At 39.3% G+C, this 15534-nt stretch overlaps 1 protein-coding gene across 15 annotated transcripts in view; it reads left to right on the top strand.

The window, feature by feature from the left end:
* Positions 1 to 15534, top strand: part of PTPRK (protein tyrosine phosphatase receptor type K) — a 333584-nt gene that overhangs the window by 184638 nt on the left and 133412 nt on the right. For all 15 annotated transcript variants that reach the window (XM_080999488.1, XM_080999496.1, XM_080999492.1 and 12 more), the window contains exon 6: positions 699 to 873. In XM_080999488.1, coding sequence (XP_080855614.1) covers positions 699 to 873 — 175 coding nt within the window. The remainder of the gene's footprint in view (positions 1 to 698; positions 874 to 15534) is intronic.

Here is a 15534-nt window from a genome sequence, read left to right as displayed (position 1 = left end):
GAAAAAAAATGGAGTTCTCCATACTTTAGAAGTTGACAGTTCTTCAGAATTCTGCCATGGTTCTCTGCTTTCAAAATATATTGCAAAAAGGTTCAGTTTTCCAAGACTTGAAATATGAGAAACTTACCATGGGTTGATTCTATCAGAGTCATTGTGTGAGCAGAACAGCTTCCGCTCATGCAGTGGTATTTTTTCTCCCTCTCCTCCCCATCCCCTGTGCCCCCAGCACCCTAAAGCTCTGGAGGGTTGGGAGAAACTAGAAAGCAGATTTTGAGCATTGGAGTAGGAGGGGAGGAGATTTCATCACACAAGCAGAAGTTGTTCACTGGAGACAACTCCATTTGTTTATATTGTTGTTGTGTATTTCCTTTTCTGATATACTTCATTTGTGGATCTTAAGCATCAGGATACCCAGTACAAAGCTGCCATCTATTTCTAACAACATTTCATGGTCTCTACTAACACGAAGTCATTCAGAGTGGTGGATGGGGTGCAGTGTTCAGAGTGCAAAGAGAATATTGGCCAAGCTACCTATAGTACCTTTTCCTTCCTCACATAACCTCTCTCATAAAGATGGGCACCTTGCTAAGGTTCCATATTCCCTTTCATTACTTGCCAAGTTGCTTGTTTTGTGATCCTACCAATCAGATGCTGTTTTAATCACCCAGTCTTTTTGTGCTGATTTCCTTTTGTTCCAGAGACGAAATGGAGAAGACATTCCTGTGGCCCTAACTAAAAACATAAATCACAGACGATTTGCTGCTACCTTTAAACTTCAGGAAGTGACAAAAACAGATCAGGATTTATATCGCTGTGTTACTCAGTCTGAGAGGGGATCTGGAGTATCCAATTTTGCTCAGCTTATTGTTCGAGGTAATTTTTTTCCCCTTTCTGATTGCTGACATCAAATGTTTTAAAAATAAAAATGTGTTTATCTTGATAATACCTTGAACTCAAGTAATATAGTGAGGAGAAGCCAATTGGACGTTGCTGGAATCCTCATGGAATAAAACAAAAGTGGCTGGTTTCTATTTGGAAAACCACAGATTATCTAAATGATATTTAATGACATAAAAATGTTTAAATATTTATTCCATGGAGTTTGCTTTGTTTTTACACGAATAGAGATGAAAACCTGACTTAAATGTTCCCATTCATTATTATTTTTCTATAGCCTTACTGTACTTAATATTGTTATGTGTACAGAAATCTCTGAGTGGTGAGAGATATCATAGTTTCCAGCACTTATCCTAGGTTTGGTTCCCCTGGAATGAAGGTCACAGGACACTGTGGTGCTTTATCACAAATTGTGCAAAGAATATAGGACGTTTCTTTTTGTACTAAAGCTGTGCATGTGCACAATACGTTCAAGGTCCATCCTTCTCGCAAGGATTCTGAGAAATGTAGTTTATTCCTGACAAAGCTGCAGTCTCCAAACTACAATTTCCAGGATTCTTTGGGGAGGGTTGTGTGCTTTAAATAGGCTTCAACTGTATGGTGTGTATCTCAATTCTAGAGCAAAGTTAAGCAAATAAAATTTGTCTCCCATTGAGGAACGCTGACATTTTCAAAGTCATCATTTCATTTTTATTTCAAGTTCTTAAAGTATTTAAAGTTTTACAAATTATATTTTGTACTATTTTATATACGCTGCTTAGAGGTTTTGTTTGATTAAGTGGTCTATAAATTTGGTCAAAACAAAATGAAAAATAAATATATTTTCAACAACTCATTGAGTTCTACCTAAGATCTTAGATTTAGGTAGGCAGCTGTGTTGGTCTGATGCAGTTGAAATACATTTTTTTAAAAAAATGTCCAGTAGCACCTTAGAGACCAACTCAGTTTGTTCTGGGTATAAGCTTTTATGTGCATGCACACTTCTTCAGATACACTGAAACATATGTCACCAGACCCTTATATATTCTTCTGTTTCAGTGTATCTGAAGAAGTGTACATGCACACAAAAGCTTACACCCAGAACAAACTTAGTTGGTCTCTAAGGTGCTACTGGACTATTTATTTATTTATTTATTTATTTAGACTAAGATCTTGGAGTTATCGGCTGCATCAGCTTAAAGCTTGAGTACACAGAGTTCCTTGCTTCCTGCTATATTTGAAAAGCCATATGCAGTGGTAATGCTTCCTTGTTTGTCTGGATAACCACCAAATAAACCTCGTTAGTCAAAAACATACCCTGGGGGATAAGCTACCCTGGTGTTAAAACTCTGCTGAAAATTAACTATAGTGACAGGTCCTATATCTCGATGGCACTTTAAAGCTGACATCCTGCTACATGGATACAAAAGATGGTAATTTTAAAGGAAATTTTTGGGCCACTGATACGAATTGCCTTTAATAAGAGCTGGCATAGTATTGCCCATTGTCAAAGATGACCCAGGGGTAAGAGTTTATTAGTGCATTTCTTCCTAAACCGAAAGTGACAGGGCATGCTTAAGGTCTTTTTGTTGCTGTTTGAAACAAATGAAAATTTCAGTGTGGAGTTCCCATGCTGAAGAGTATCGATCTACGTGTTCCCTCAGCCGCAGGAAGAAGAAAAAAGATACGATGAAATGCAATTTACTTTGTCATGTTCTGAGTATTGCTTCCATATCATTTTGAGTAATGAGAATATCTTCAGCTTGTAGAAGACAAACTTTGACAACACGGGTTATTAGTGAATGGAAGATGAATAACAGCAGCTGCTGATAAAATGTGTGTTAAAACTGGCCTTGTCTGATTGCCCGAGTACGTTAGATTGACTATATATTTAAGGTGTGCAGTTTAACAGTTACAACTGGCATGCCACTGTGGAGGATGAAAGCAGGCAGGGTAGAATTTAAAAATAAAAATATCTATTACTCTGTTGAGAGAAGCTTTGTGTTCATATATTTTTGTCTTTATTACTTGAAAATTGGAAGTTTCATGTATAAATGTCTAGAAATATGACAGAGGAGCCTGCCGTGTACAGTGGTAGCTTGGTTCTTTAACTTAATATGTTCCGGAAGTCCATTCCAAAACCAAAGCATTCCAAAACCAAGGCACGCTTTCCCATAGAAAGTAATGCAAAATGGATGAATCCATTCCAGACTTTTAAAAACAACCCCTAAAACAACAATTTAACATGAATTTTTCTATCTAATGAGACCACTGATCCATAAAATGAAAGCAATAAACAATGTACTGCAGTCACACAATCAGTCAGTCAGTAGCTGAACTGGGTTCCACACAGTCACAAAAACAAAAACAAAAATGCTGCAAAAAACATACACAAAATAAATAGCAAAAACAGACAGACCTCAGCGTAACACTCAAAAACGGAAGTGTGGCACTCAAAACGGAAGCGTAACACTCAAAAAGGAGCACGTTCGGCTTCTGAAAAAAGTTTGCAAACCAAAACACACACTTCTGGGTTTCAGTGTTTGGGTCCAAGTTGTTTGAGTACCAAGGCGTTTGAGAACCAAGGTACCACTGTACTAAATCAGACCCTTTGTCCAGCCAACTCAGTATTGTCTCCACCGATGGGGGGTGGCTGTCCAGAGTTTCAGACAATAGCATTTCCCAGCATTACCTAGAGGGATTGAACCCAGAACTATTTGGATACAAAGCAATGGGATCTACCACTGAACTATGACCCTTCCCCATTCATACAAGTTATTGCTAGCCACCATCTAGACTTGTCACTGAGACTCCTTCACATTACTGTAGTAGAGCTTAGGTGACTTATTTCATTGCATTCTTTTGACTTCACATACAAGTTTTATAGTTGAATTATGTTTACCAAAGGGGTTTGTTGGCATCTGTCTGTCTCAGGAGACAGTGGAAGACTGTGCCTTTGGAGGTCGAGTCAAACCATTGGAGAGTTACAGCTCCTGCTGTAGCTGTAGAGACGGATGCCGGAGAGACATGTTTTATTGCAGCTGGGGTAGATGAAGGTGTACAGTTTTGCTGCTACAAGTGCACCATGGCATTTCTTCTCTCTGCATTCCTCCCAGTAATCATTCCTCATCTGGTCACTTCTGTGGATTCTATACAATGTTTATAGTTGAATTATGTTTACCAAAGGTGTGCCATGTCAATAATGCAGTGCTTGTGACCTGTGACGAGCAAAGAGTTATAGATTTTAATTGATTTCCATGCCACAGCTTTCACACTTTAGTATTTGTATTAATAGGTGTCTTATGCCATTACTCCTCCAAGGGATCTGACTAGTTTTGCGTAGGGTGACAAAACTAATTAGAGTGAATAATCTCCTAAATATTCCTTCAATATCTTAAAATGAATTTGGTGCCTGGCGTTATTCTAATGATCCAGTCAAGTCCCCCCCCAAACAACAACAACAACAAAAGGCTCTTTCTTAAGAAAGAAAAAGGCAGATATCTCTCAGGGAAATTGATAATTGATCCCTTTTTGTACCATTTGTAAATGCCTTGGAGAAGCATTGAAATTGTAAGACTGTGTGGCAGGGGTAAGGTTCATTTTCATCGACTGACATTCACATGAAATTTCAAATATCACACCCAAAATCAAACCATGTACACATTTAGCTACTTCTGTAAAGGAAAACAGAGTATGTGTAAAAATCCATTTTATAAAAATATAATAATAACAATAACATTAATAATAATAACAGCCCCCCCCCCATTTAACAGGCCGTATATTATTTCGTGACTGAAAGCCTGGATAAAGAGGAATGTTTTCACTGTCATCATGTAATGACGGCAGTAAGTGACCCTCTCTGGGGAGAACATTCCACAGATGGGGAGTCACCACAGAAAAGGCTCATTCAAATGTGCCCACAGAGGCCTTCCTTGGTACACACTATGTCCCCATTTCCTTTCCACTGAAATTAGACCTAGAAAGCATTCTTTTGTAGCAAATGAACTACATTGTGGTTGTGCCGTTTGTTGTGGGGTGTGTGTGTGTGCGTGCGTGCGTGTGATCCACAGCAGTTTCTCCAATTTGCAAATGTGCCTACAGGCCCCAAAAGCTTGGTGGCCCTTATTATATAATAAAGTCCTGTGTTAATTTACCAAAACTGAGAAATTAGCTAAAAGTAACACGTTACATGCAGCACAAAAACTTTGGTTATGTAACATATATGCGACCAAGCTGCTGAATACATTGCACGACTCAAGGGCACTTAAGTGAATCTTATTCCAGATACTCAAGTCTTAGAGGGGCACTTGGCCCTCATTGACCGAGCTATGCAGGCTACTCAGATGGTGTTGTGTAACAGCCTGAACTTCCCTGCCCTGTTACTTGTGCTGCTTTACTTTTTCAGATAGTCAGCAGACTAAAATCAGAGCACAAATCCTCCAGGCTTGAGAGCCAAAACATTTCATTTGAGTGCTGCAACTCTTAGAATAAACAAGATGTTTTTACTACTAAAATTAAACTTTATATTTCTATGGCAAATTTGATTAGCGCCTTAGATACAAATTGTGTATAAGTTTGTAGGAAAATAGGCTGTAGGTCCCATAAATATTTTGTAATGAAGCAAATAGCCAATTGGCTATTCATATCCAAAATGTGCTTGGTTAGGTTTTCTTGAACTGGTAAACACCAATATGTTTAAATTATTAAACTATCCTTGCATGATGTGGAAACTGTTAAATATGGCTATTTATAGTGAGAAGAGTGTTGTTTGCTTGCATTGACTGTTTAATGACCCAACCAGCACTGATGCACATACAGATACAGATTAGAAGAACTGATGCAATGAAACTGTTCATTTCTGAGAACAGATTATATTAGTGCAATCCAGACATCACCCTTGCTCTTTGAATTTGTATCTGTTCCTGTAAGAGTGTAGAATGTATTCATGACTTGCTCAGATTGTCCATATTTAACAAGAAATTAAGGCATGTTTATAGGTGTACTAAAGCAGAACTAAATTCCAGTTTTTTTATTGTTCTTAGATTTTGTTGCTAGCTTTGCTTCTCCCTTCCCATACTTAGGTTTGTTTAAAAAATGAGTGCTTTGGGGAAATACAGCAGGAAGGCTTTCACAGTATTTATTTAAATGATTCCTATCTGCCACTCACTGTTGGGTACAAAAGAAAAATCTACTGGGTTTGACATCTCTGTAGTGTTGTGCTGGATTGGTGAGCCGATGTATGGTAATGATGAAGAAGGAAGCCGCTTGGAATTCAACCTAGATGGTAGAAAATGCAAGATGTCAGTGAAGCCATATATTAAAGAGAATTTGAATTGGAAACAGAATCCCAACCTGCCACTGGGGGCATTTTGATCATTTTGATGTATTAAACTTTTATAGCAGCATTCAGATGAAGCTGAATTACTATACTTAATCTTGGGTGGTTTATGGTCTGCTGAGGTTTTAAAGCAGACATTGTTTGAATGAGTGAATCTGGGGTTAATAATAATTTCCCCTTATTTTTTACACTGGGTGTGTGCAGTGTGTGTGTGTGTGTGTGTGTGTGTGTGTAAATATCTTACAGTGTCAAATTGAATTGCTGACAACTTGAACAGCCTGAAATGTTGAATACTATGTATTGCACCTGAGATTATTTTGTTTAAACAATACTATATGTCTGTGTTTTGTGTGTTCGTGGATGTGCACCCACCGTATGCTTGTAATATTATATATTGTGTGCATGTATGTGCATCAACATAAAAAAATGCACCCATGACACATATAACATGGTGGAATAAAGAAGCAACTTTACTTTTTCCTACAGCAAAAATCTAAATTCTGTATGGTTGTCTTCTTTGTCAGTAACCACAGATGAGCTTTCCAAGTCCTGAGCACGGCAGTAAAAAGAAATCAATTACTATTAGAGTGGCACTCTAGGTTAGAGGCATTATGGGGTTCACACTTGGTTTTGCAGCAGGGAGATGATACTTAGCTGCAAATCAGGCATGATGCAAAAGATGGATGAGACAGAGTTCAAGGAGCAGTAATGTGAGGGTCCAGCACTATCTTTCCAAGCTGTCTCAGCAGCATGATGGATGGCTTGGTAGCAAGAAGCAATAATACTTGATGATGAAAGATTCATCTCCAGATCATGAGCCACTACAATGCCTACCTGGCTGGTGCTCCAGCAACACAGTGATTCCTGATTTGTTATAAGGATCTAAATTACTGTACTTAAGCAAGCAAACCAGGATGTTCAATTAGGAAGCAGGTTTTTGGGTTTTTTTGGCAGCTGCTAATGAAGAAGGTAGCGTATCAACCATTCCTGCTCATTGTAAATGTAATTACCCCATATTTATGCATAGTACTTGTTGATGAGATCTTGTAAGCTTATGCTAATATGGTCTGTAATTTGTTACCTCTAGAAATCACTCTCTGTGTGCCTTCTGGTCATTATCGTGAAACATGATAAATGATCTCGCCCATGAGGTGTAAATGAAAATGAAATGGATAATTGGATGCTATGTCTAGAATGTGGCTGGAATAGTTTTTTGCAATTATAATTAATTTTCCCCCTCTTCTGGTTTGAAATAAGGTGCTTTGCTATGTATCAGTGACCTTTAATCATCTTGGCTTTTGTATTGTTTGAGAATAATTTTTCAACAGATGGAACAAGGCACACTCAGAATAGTTCACTTAAATCCTTTTCAAACAGTTTCAAATATTTGGCTGTTTAATAATTCACAGGAAACCACTAATCATGACTTTCCTAGCATAGTTTATAAAAAATAGTACATTTATGAGCACTTTGCTGCTGCATCTATGATACTCTGTTAAACTATAGTTGGTCAGTTATTTATAGGGTCAGTACAAATACATTGCTAGTGGGCCGTGTATATGGGTGAGAAATGGCAATGAATTGTCCAATGTAACCCACACAATATTTCATATATTGGGTTAAGAGCATACCCAGGTTCGTATTAACATATGTGCAGATGTAATGCCAAACCATAGCTAGAAGTGGGGTTGGTGGCAGTGTATAGTCCTCTAGTACTTTGTTGTTGTTGTTTAGTTGTTTAGTCGTGTCCGACTCTTCATGACCCCATGGACCGGAGCACGCCAGGCACTCCTGTCTTCCACGGCCTCCCACAGCTTGGTCAAACTCATGCTGGTGGCTTCGATAACTTCTAGTACTTTACCTATCTCTTATTATTGAATAGTGGCTGGATAGACAGATGATAGATACTTAGATGATAGATAGATAGATAGATAGATAGATAGATAGATAGATAGATAGATGATAGATATAGATAGATAGAATGCCCTCATAATATAATTCTCTAGGCAACCTACAAAAATTAAATTTAAAGCAAGACTAAAAACATAACAATTATGCCTTCAAATGCCACACTAAAATCCTGAACCAGCAAGAAAGACTAAAAGAAAAACCATGGTTAATGATTGGCTAATATTGCAGCTGCATACCAGCCCATGGAATGCTCATGATTTGTTGTAGATTGCCATGACTACAGCTGTGAATATTGTCTATCTCCTTAAACAAAGCAAAATGTATTCTGTAGGAGAAATTTGTGTTATGTCCTGATATATCAATATTTATATATAATTTATGGGTTTTATCCAAGAAAGAATTGGCTTATCTGTGTGACCCTTTTCCATTTTTCCGAAAAGCTTATCAATAATTCAAACCAAATGAATTATGAGAACCATAGGGTTAGAATACTTACCACTGGGAAATCCATTTATGCTGACTGTGGGAACAAAGGCTGACAATGAAGCAAAATATTAGCACTGGTTTGTAAGCAAAAAGTGGCCTTCTGGTTTTTGGAATAGTTTAGCAATTGTAATTCAGTAGCATTGTTAGTATTTTATTATACTAAACTTAGAAGAAAGGTGACCGAGTGTTAATGGAACACCAGTTTCCATGTGTTTTATGGGCATATACAAATATTCCCGAACCATCCAGAGAGCATAATACGGATTGTTTGAGGCCAGATCTAGAAACTGTGAAAACAGAGAGAAAATATTGATCCCTGTAATGCAGAGGATGTTTGCCTTAGTTTGCTTTGGTTTGGTGTCAAATCAGGTTGATCACATTCTGCTAAAGAAGAAGGAGAAGGAGAAATAATTTTGATGGTGAAATATTGTAATATAAATATGCTTGTTTCTTTGAAGTTGGAAATTTGGTTGCAAGACAAACGAAAATCATTCTAGCTCTGTCACCCTGGTTTATTGCCAGATCTTTAGGCTTCATTACAGTGGTGCCTCGCAAGACGAAATTAATCCGTTCCGCGAGTCTCTTCGTCTTGCGGTTTTTTCGTCTTGCGAAGCACGGCTATTAGCAGCTTAGCGGCTATTAGCAGCTTAGCGGCTATTAACGGCTTAGCGGCTTTAAGAAAAAGGAAACAAACTTGCAAGAACTCGCAAGACGTTTCGTCTTGCGAAGCAAGCCCATAGGGAAATTCGTCTTGCGGAACGACTCAAAAAACGGAAAACTCTTTCGTCTAATGAGTTTTTCGTCTTGCGAGGCATTCGTCTTGCGGTGCACCACTGTATTATGGAGACACTTCAACAGTTAGTCTGAGACTGTGTTAGAAATGCCTGCACCCATTGGAGTGGCACAAGTTGCTTCTAGCCCTGCCCCTGCTCCACAACCTCTTTAAGTGCTTCTGCTTAGCTGGGATGTGTTCCTGAACTGTGTTAATGCCTCTTGCTTTTCTGGACGAAGGTTGAAGATGTGCATGTATAGAAACTGCTGGTTTAAATTGGCTGTAGCAAAGGCAAGAGTTGCATCTTTTGCTCCACCCATTCTTTGTCTCTGACCTCGCCTTACCTTTGGCTCCCCCCACCACTGGCCTATGTGTGTGCGCGCGCGCACACACACACCCGATTGTTGCATGGTAGAGAGTAGATTGCAATGATTCCTGACTCTCAATTGTTTAATAATGGCAGCAACAAAAGGACCCCTCTCAAATTATCATCAAATTATCCTCAAATTATACTACTGAAATGAAAAAATCTGGGGGAGGTAACCAGAAGTGGTGGCGACAGGGTTGCTTGGAAGGACTTTGAACTCAAAAACAAACACCTGGCCTCAGAATTCTTCAATTCTTAGTGTGTGTGTGTTTTGCACTTAGGCTGAAGTGAATGATTGCTTTATTTAAATAAGAAGGTCACATGTACAATGGACACGAAGCAAATCCTGCTTTTAACTTCTGCTGACAGTGCCTAGTGCTAAAGGACTGATCCTTTTTTATTATATAAGGACAGATTGTAAAATGATTGCAGTGGTGTTTCAAATTGAGGTGAATAAAATGCCACGGTGATGCGCAGGTTGTGAAATTCAATATGCAGGAGTTAGCAGTTTCTGCTGCAAAATCATTCTTCGTAGTTCAGCATGCCAGGCAGTCAAGAGACATTGAGTCACTAAGATTAAACACTCCCAGCTATACAGTTGTGTATGACTTTTGTATGTTATATATAAAGTTGGCATGTTAAGTGGGAGCTTCCATGACTGCACTGAACTATGGTAAACACACACACCCACACACACACACACACACCCCTCTCTGATTTTAAAAAAAGTTTATAAATTTTTGAGAATACAACTTCAAAAAATCAACAGGATGTACAAATCTAAGGAAAACACAAAACCACAACTGACTCCAGAGTGCTGAATTTTGATTGTTGCTGGGAACTGTTAAAAGTCCCAGAGGTTGCAGTCCTAAGTTCGTCTACCTGAGATGTGCGAGACCTGCTGGTGAAGAGTGGGTAATACATTTAAAAATGATAATAATTCCAAGTCATGACTTAACACTAAGTTGATGAGCACATCTCTCCTCTTCCTGTGTGGCTGGGGAGGAGAATTTGCAAAGAATTCTGGCTTGTCATTGTCATGCAAACCAGGAATCCTGGCTTACAGCAAATCTGATCAGTTTCAAAAGCAAGCCAACTTCAAGCCATAAGTTATTATGCTGGCTTGTTTAACTAACCGCAGTTTAGTGTAACCCAATATTCCTGGCTTTGTAACAAGTAAAACTAATTTCCACAGAAGTTTGCCTCCTGGCTGTGCAAGGGGAAGAAGGAATGGATGGGGCCAGATCTTTGCATCTAATCCACAGAGTGCCAAATGTTGGTTTAGTGTTACATGTAAATGCAGCCAATACTTGTTCATTGTTATCTCTGGCTTCTTGCCCAGTTTTGGTATCATGCCTTGTACTTAACTTGCACATGGAATCAGTTCCAAAAAGATGTGATCAAAGTCTTGGGGTTTCTGGGGGCTGTGCTGGATTTTGATAGGTCACAATCTATGACTGAGCACTGATGTAAACACAGACACTGCAAGTCTGCTTTCATGATTCAGCTGTTAAACAGTTATACCACTCTTATCCATCAGGCCCCTTGTGTCCACACCTTCCTCTCCCTGGTCATATTTGTCGCCACCTGTAGGTGAGGAAAGTTTCGTATGTGTCCTGCAGTTGGGATACAGAATCTATGTATCTTCTGCCTCAGACACTTAGTTGTGAAACATTTAATTAACATGGCAGGGGGCAAATGCAGAGGAGACACTGCTAAGCAGTTGAGAAGAAGCAGGACTGAGGGGCTGCTAATTTCAGTGTGGATGAACAAAAGTAGTGTGAGGAGAATGCTGTTGTGCACAGGTCCTGTTTGTGGGCTTGGCATCTGATTGGTCACTATAAGAACAAGATGTTGGACTAGATAGGCCTTTGACCAGATCCAAGAGGACTCTTCTTTTTTAATCGTATAGATCTTTATTGAATTTTAACATAAAAATTGGCAGAATAAAACATAAAACAGGTAATTTAGAAACAAACCCCACCCTAGCTGGCCTCTTCTTATGCTTTCCGTTTCCAGTCGGAATGATTTTGTGTGCTGCAAAGGCTCTGCTTTTTGCTGTCTGCAGCCACGTGGCTTACACAATATGTTGTTATCAACAAATCAAAGAGCAGGCTATTGAGAGTGTCTATACATGCTTGGTAGCATTCTCCTTTGCGTCTGAATGAAAGCCTGTACTGCATAATACAAATCGTAATAGAAATGAAAAGAGTCACAAAGTCTTGTTGGTTCTCTGGAGAAATTGTTGAAAAATCTGCAGATCTGGATGAATGGAGTTAACAAATCCCGTAAAGCGGTTGTCCACCTTTAAAGGGAAACACTTGGTTGATGTTAAAACAAGAACAAGGCCTTATTCTCTAGTAGACTATAGCACATGGCCCTTTTTATATTACCATTTTAGGCAGGGTGATGATTTGGGAACTTAATTTTTGGAGTGGTTTGTGAAGGGGATTTCCCAATAGAGTGCCCAGTGGGGTGTCAGGAGCAAAGGACTGAAATCCATGTTGCCCTAATTTTTTTATCTTTGTGCTGAGCTCCTAGAATCACAAAGGTGCTCGGTGACTTCAAAATGAACAGGCTGGCTGTTGATTAAGTTCCCTGGTCAATAGCATACAGTCCTTACATTAATAAGGAATGTGATCTGGTAGGAAAGAGCTTAAACCAGTGTGTGTTTGGCGAAAGCCCAGTTCAATCCTATCTCTCTTTCAGTAGTGCTGCATCCTGGGGTACCCTTTCTCTCAGTTTTCTCTGGATCTCCTTAGATTGACTAGGATCTCAATCTCTCTGTGCGTTTACAGACAGAGACACAAAGCATTTGTGATTGTGACTGTATGCTTGTGTTTTGAATAGGATCCCATAATCCAGAGATGACTGTAGCAGATCTCCCACCTTCAACGTTAGCCCCATCCAACCATGGACGGGGAGTGTGAAAAGTGGGGTGAGCGAGCTAGCTCTGCCCCTGCCCTATTGCCCTCCAGAGAGTCCCCACCCCCATGTTTTATTTCCAGATTGCTAGGGCACCTGAGTGTACTTTATTTCTAAATTTATGGTTTTATCCCCCCCAAGTAGATGATCCCAGTGTTTCCACAAGCTTGTAAGTGACATTTACTTCTGATGCTAACCATATTAACTACGGAATAAACACCATTTGGTTGTGGAAATAAATTTAATAGTTTAACAGTAAAAATGAACAAAGATCCGCATCTTGTTTTTTTTTTAAATCATATTTATTAGAATTTCCAATAATATAAAAAAATAACAGAAAGAAAAAGATAGAATACATTTAGAACCTTACTTTCATTATCTTCTTTCTGGGACTCCCTCCTCCCCCCCCCCGACTATATTCCCCTTTCATTAATTTGGTTCCACAAGCTCTCACTCCCAATTTAAAACTTAATATGTTTAACCCATTAACCAATTTAAATTATACAATTTTATCATCATCCCTCATCATTAACAGAAAAAGAAAAAAGATTTTTCCCCAAGATCAACCCCAATTTCCTTCCACGAATTCCCTTTTTTTAACATGCCAAATCATAATACCATGATATACAAAAGTTATATAAAGAAATAAAAGATAAAAAGTATAAGAAGGTTCAGACAAATAGTTACATTAGCCTTTGGATTCCAAAACTCCCCCTTCCCTTCCCCGGTTTGAATTCCACATGTCCATCAGTCTATATGTTGTCAGCCTGGAGATCTCAAGCCCATGGCCAGATTTTTCCCATTCCACCTTGCCGGTTTTCTTTTAATTTGTTTATTTTAATAATGTTTAACTTCAAAAATCCAGTCTAATAGATGCCTTTAATTTCCTTGGTCTTTGCTGCTCCTCCCATTATTCTTTCCGTGTCGTAGTTAGTCCTTTGTTCTTTTTATTCCTTACTTTCTCAGGTTTCTTGTCTTGTTCAGCTGCTAAAACTTTCTTATTCCGAAATCTGGTATCTCTACAGAGGTTTGTTGTTCAGGAACAAAAACTTACGTCCAGTCCCTTCCTTTCTTCAATAGAAAATTCTATTGTCTCCTTTTAATGTAAACACCTCTGTAGACAAAATACTATGTCAGTTTTGCAGCTTTCCCAGAAGATAAGTCCTGTACGAATCCCAGAGTGATTTTCCACATACGACCACTTGTAATGTCCCGAAACCCCTCTAGGGGGATTGTAGTAACTTTATATCCTCTAATCCAAAAGTCAAATTGTTGTTCCTTATTTTCCGACAGTTTATATCCATATTGTGTCAAATTGTAACAGAATTAGCCAGCAAAGTCCTTGTAACAAAGTCCTCTTTATATTCTCCAGCTTTGACAGCTACTTTGACAGCTGTCAAAGTCTCCGTCTCTCTTCGCCAGGTTCTACGAATCGCCCCGGTTCCCAGGGGGGGTTGCATTTTCCCTCTCACCCTCCACTCTTCTCCTCCAGCACAATTCTTGTAATTTCCCTTCGTGGAATTAATGATTTTTGTAGCAATAAACTTCTCTTTCGATCTTGGTTACCCAGTCCTTGTTTTAGAATGTTTACAATCGGGGGGGGGGGGGACTGACTTCCTTTTTAGATCCCCCCCGCTCGTGCCGAATCCGAAAAAAAATTTCTTTTTTTCTCCTTTTGTACCCGGTTTCCCAATTACTCACGGGTTGTTGTTGATAGTCCGAATTTCCAATGGAAGAAGTCAGCGCTCTCCGTCGAATGGCATGCGGCTGCGCTCGGCAGGGGAAGCAATGGACTCAAAGCACCACGCCACTCCCCGGCACCCGATCCGAAGCCTTTAAAAAGGCTCCTTCACAAGTCGGGAGGGCGCTAGCGGTGCCAGCCGAGTCCCCATGTCCACAGGCTCCGTGCCCGTGGTTTTTGAGGGTCCCCGCGTCGCCGGCGCGGTAGGACCCAGCCCCTGCCGAGCAGACTCCCTCCGGAGCTCGGAGGGAGTCCGCCATTCGGCGATGGCGCCAACCCGGAAGTCCAAAGATCCGCATCTTGAACTGTGTACATGCTAGCTGAACTATGAACGTATTTGTTTATTAAAAGAATAAAAGAATAAAAGTTGCTCCATACCAGTATCAGCCCCAGTAGATGCTCACATACCAGTGCCAATGCCAGCACTAGCTGCCCCACTTTTGGTTCTGGATTAAACAGTGTGGAAGCAAACTTTAAAAAAAAAAAAAAATCACAGGAGAAAAATTGTGATGCAGTTTTCCTAGTAGAAGGAATCCCCAGATTCTACGAACCTAAATTCAAAACAAACTAATTCTTCATAAGATTTCCCCCTCCAATGCACAATGTATATTTAAAGCTAATTTGGACCTCCAACTGAATCTAATCTCAATGATGAAGCTAGCATTCATGATGACAGTTCATTTGCTGTGAAATTAAGATGTTAAATGTCAAGCTTATGAAGGTCAATCACATTAAGAACAAACACTAGACTGTGCAGAACACCATTCCACCAGCTCTGCTAGTGTGGAATTTTATTTTGAAATAGAGTTAAAAATGCAGGCAACATCTGATTCTTGAGAGGAGTTTTATAACTGATACAGAGGCTCACTTTAGGCGTTTTTCCCACTGATTCCTAATTGGGGGTGCCCTCAACCTTTGACTTCAAAGAACAGGATACTATGTTTAGAAAAATATACTTCAATTAACAGCATGCTTGTTGTGGATTAAACTATGCATTCATAAGGCTAATATATCACTGCATAATACATTTTTCTTAGGTTGGAGGCACAAAGAATATTTTTATATTAGCATATACATTTTGGTTTTAGGCTCTTGAAGACAAGGAGATGTTTATAAAG

The sequence above is a fragment of the Podarcis pityusensis genome (genome assembly GCF_964106645.2).
Source record: "Podarcis pityusensis genome assembly, chromosome: 3".
NCBI lineage: Eukaryota > Metazoa > Chordata > Lepidosauria > Squamata > Lacertidae > Podarcis > Podarcis pityusensis.
The sequence above is the reverse complement of the archived record's forward strand: the minus strand, read 5'-3'. Positions and strand labels throughout refer to the sequence as shown.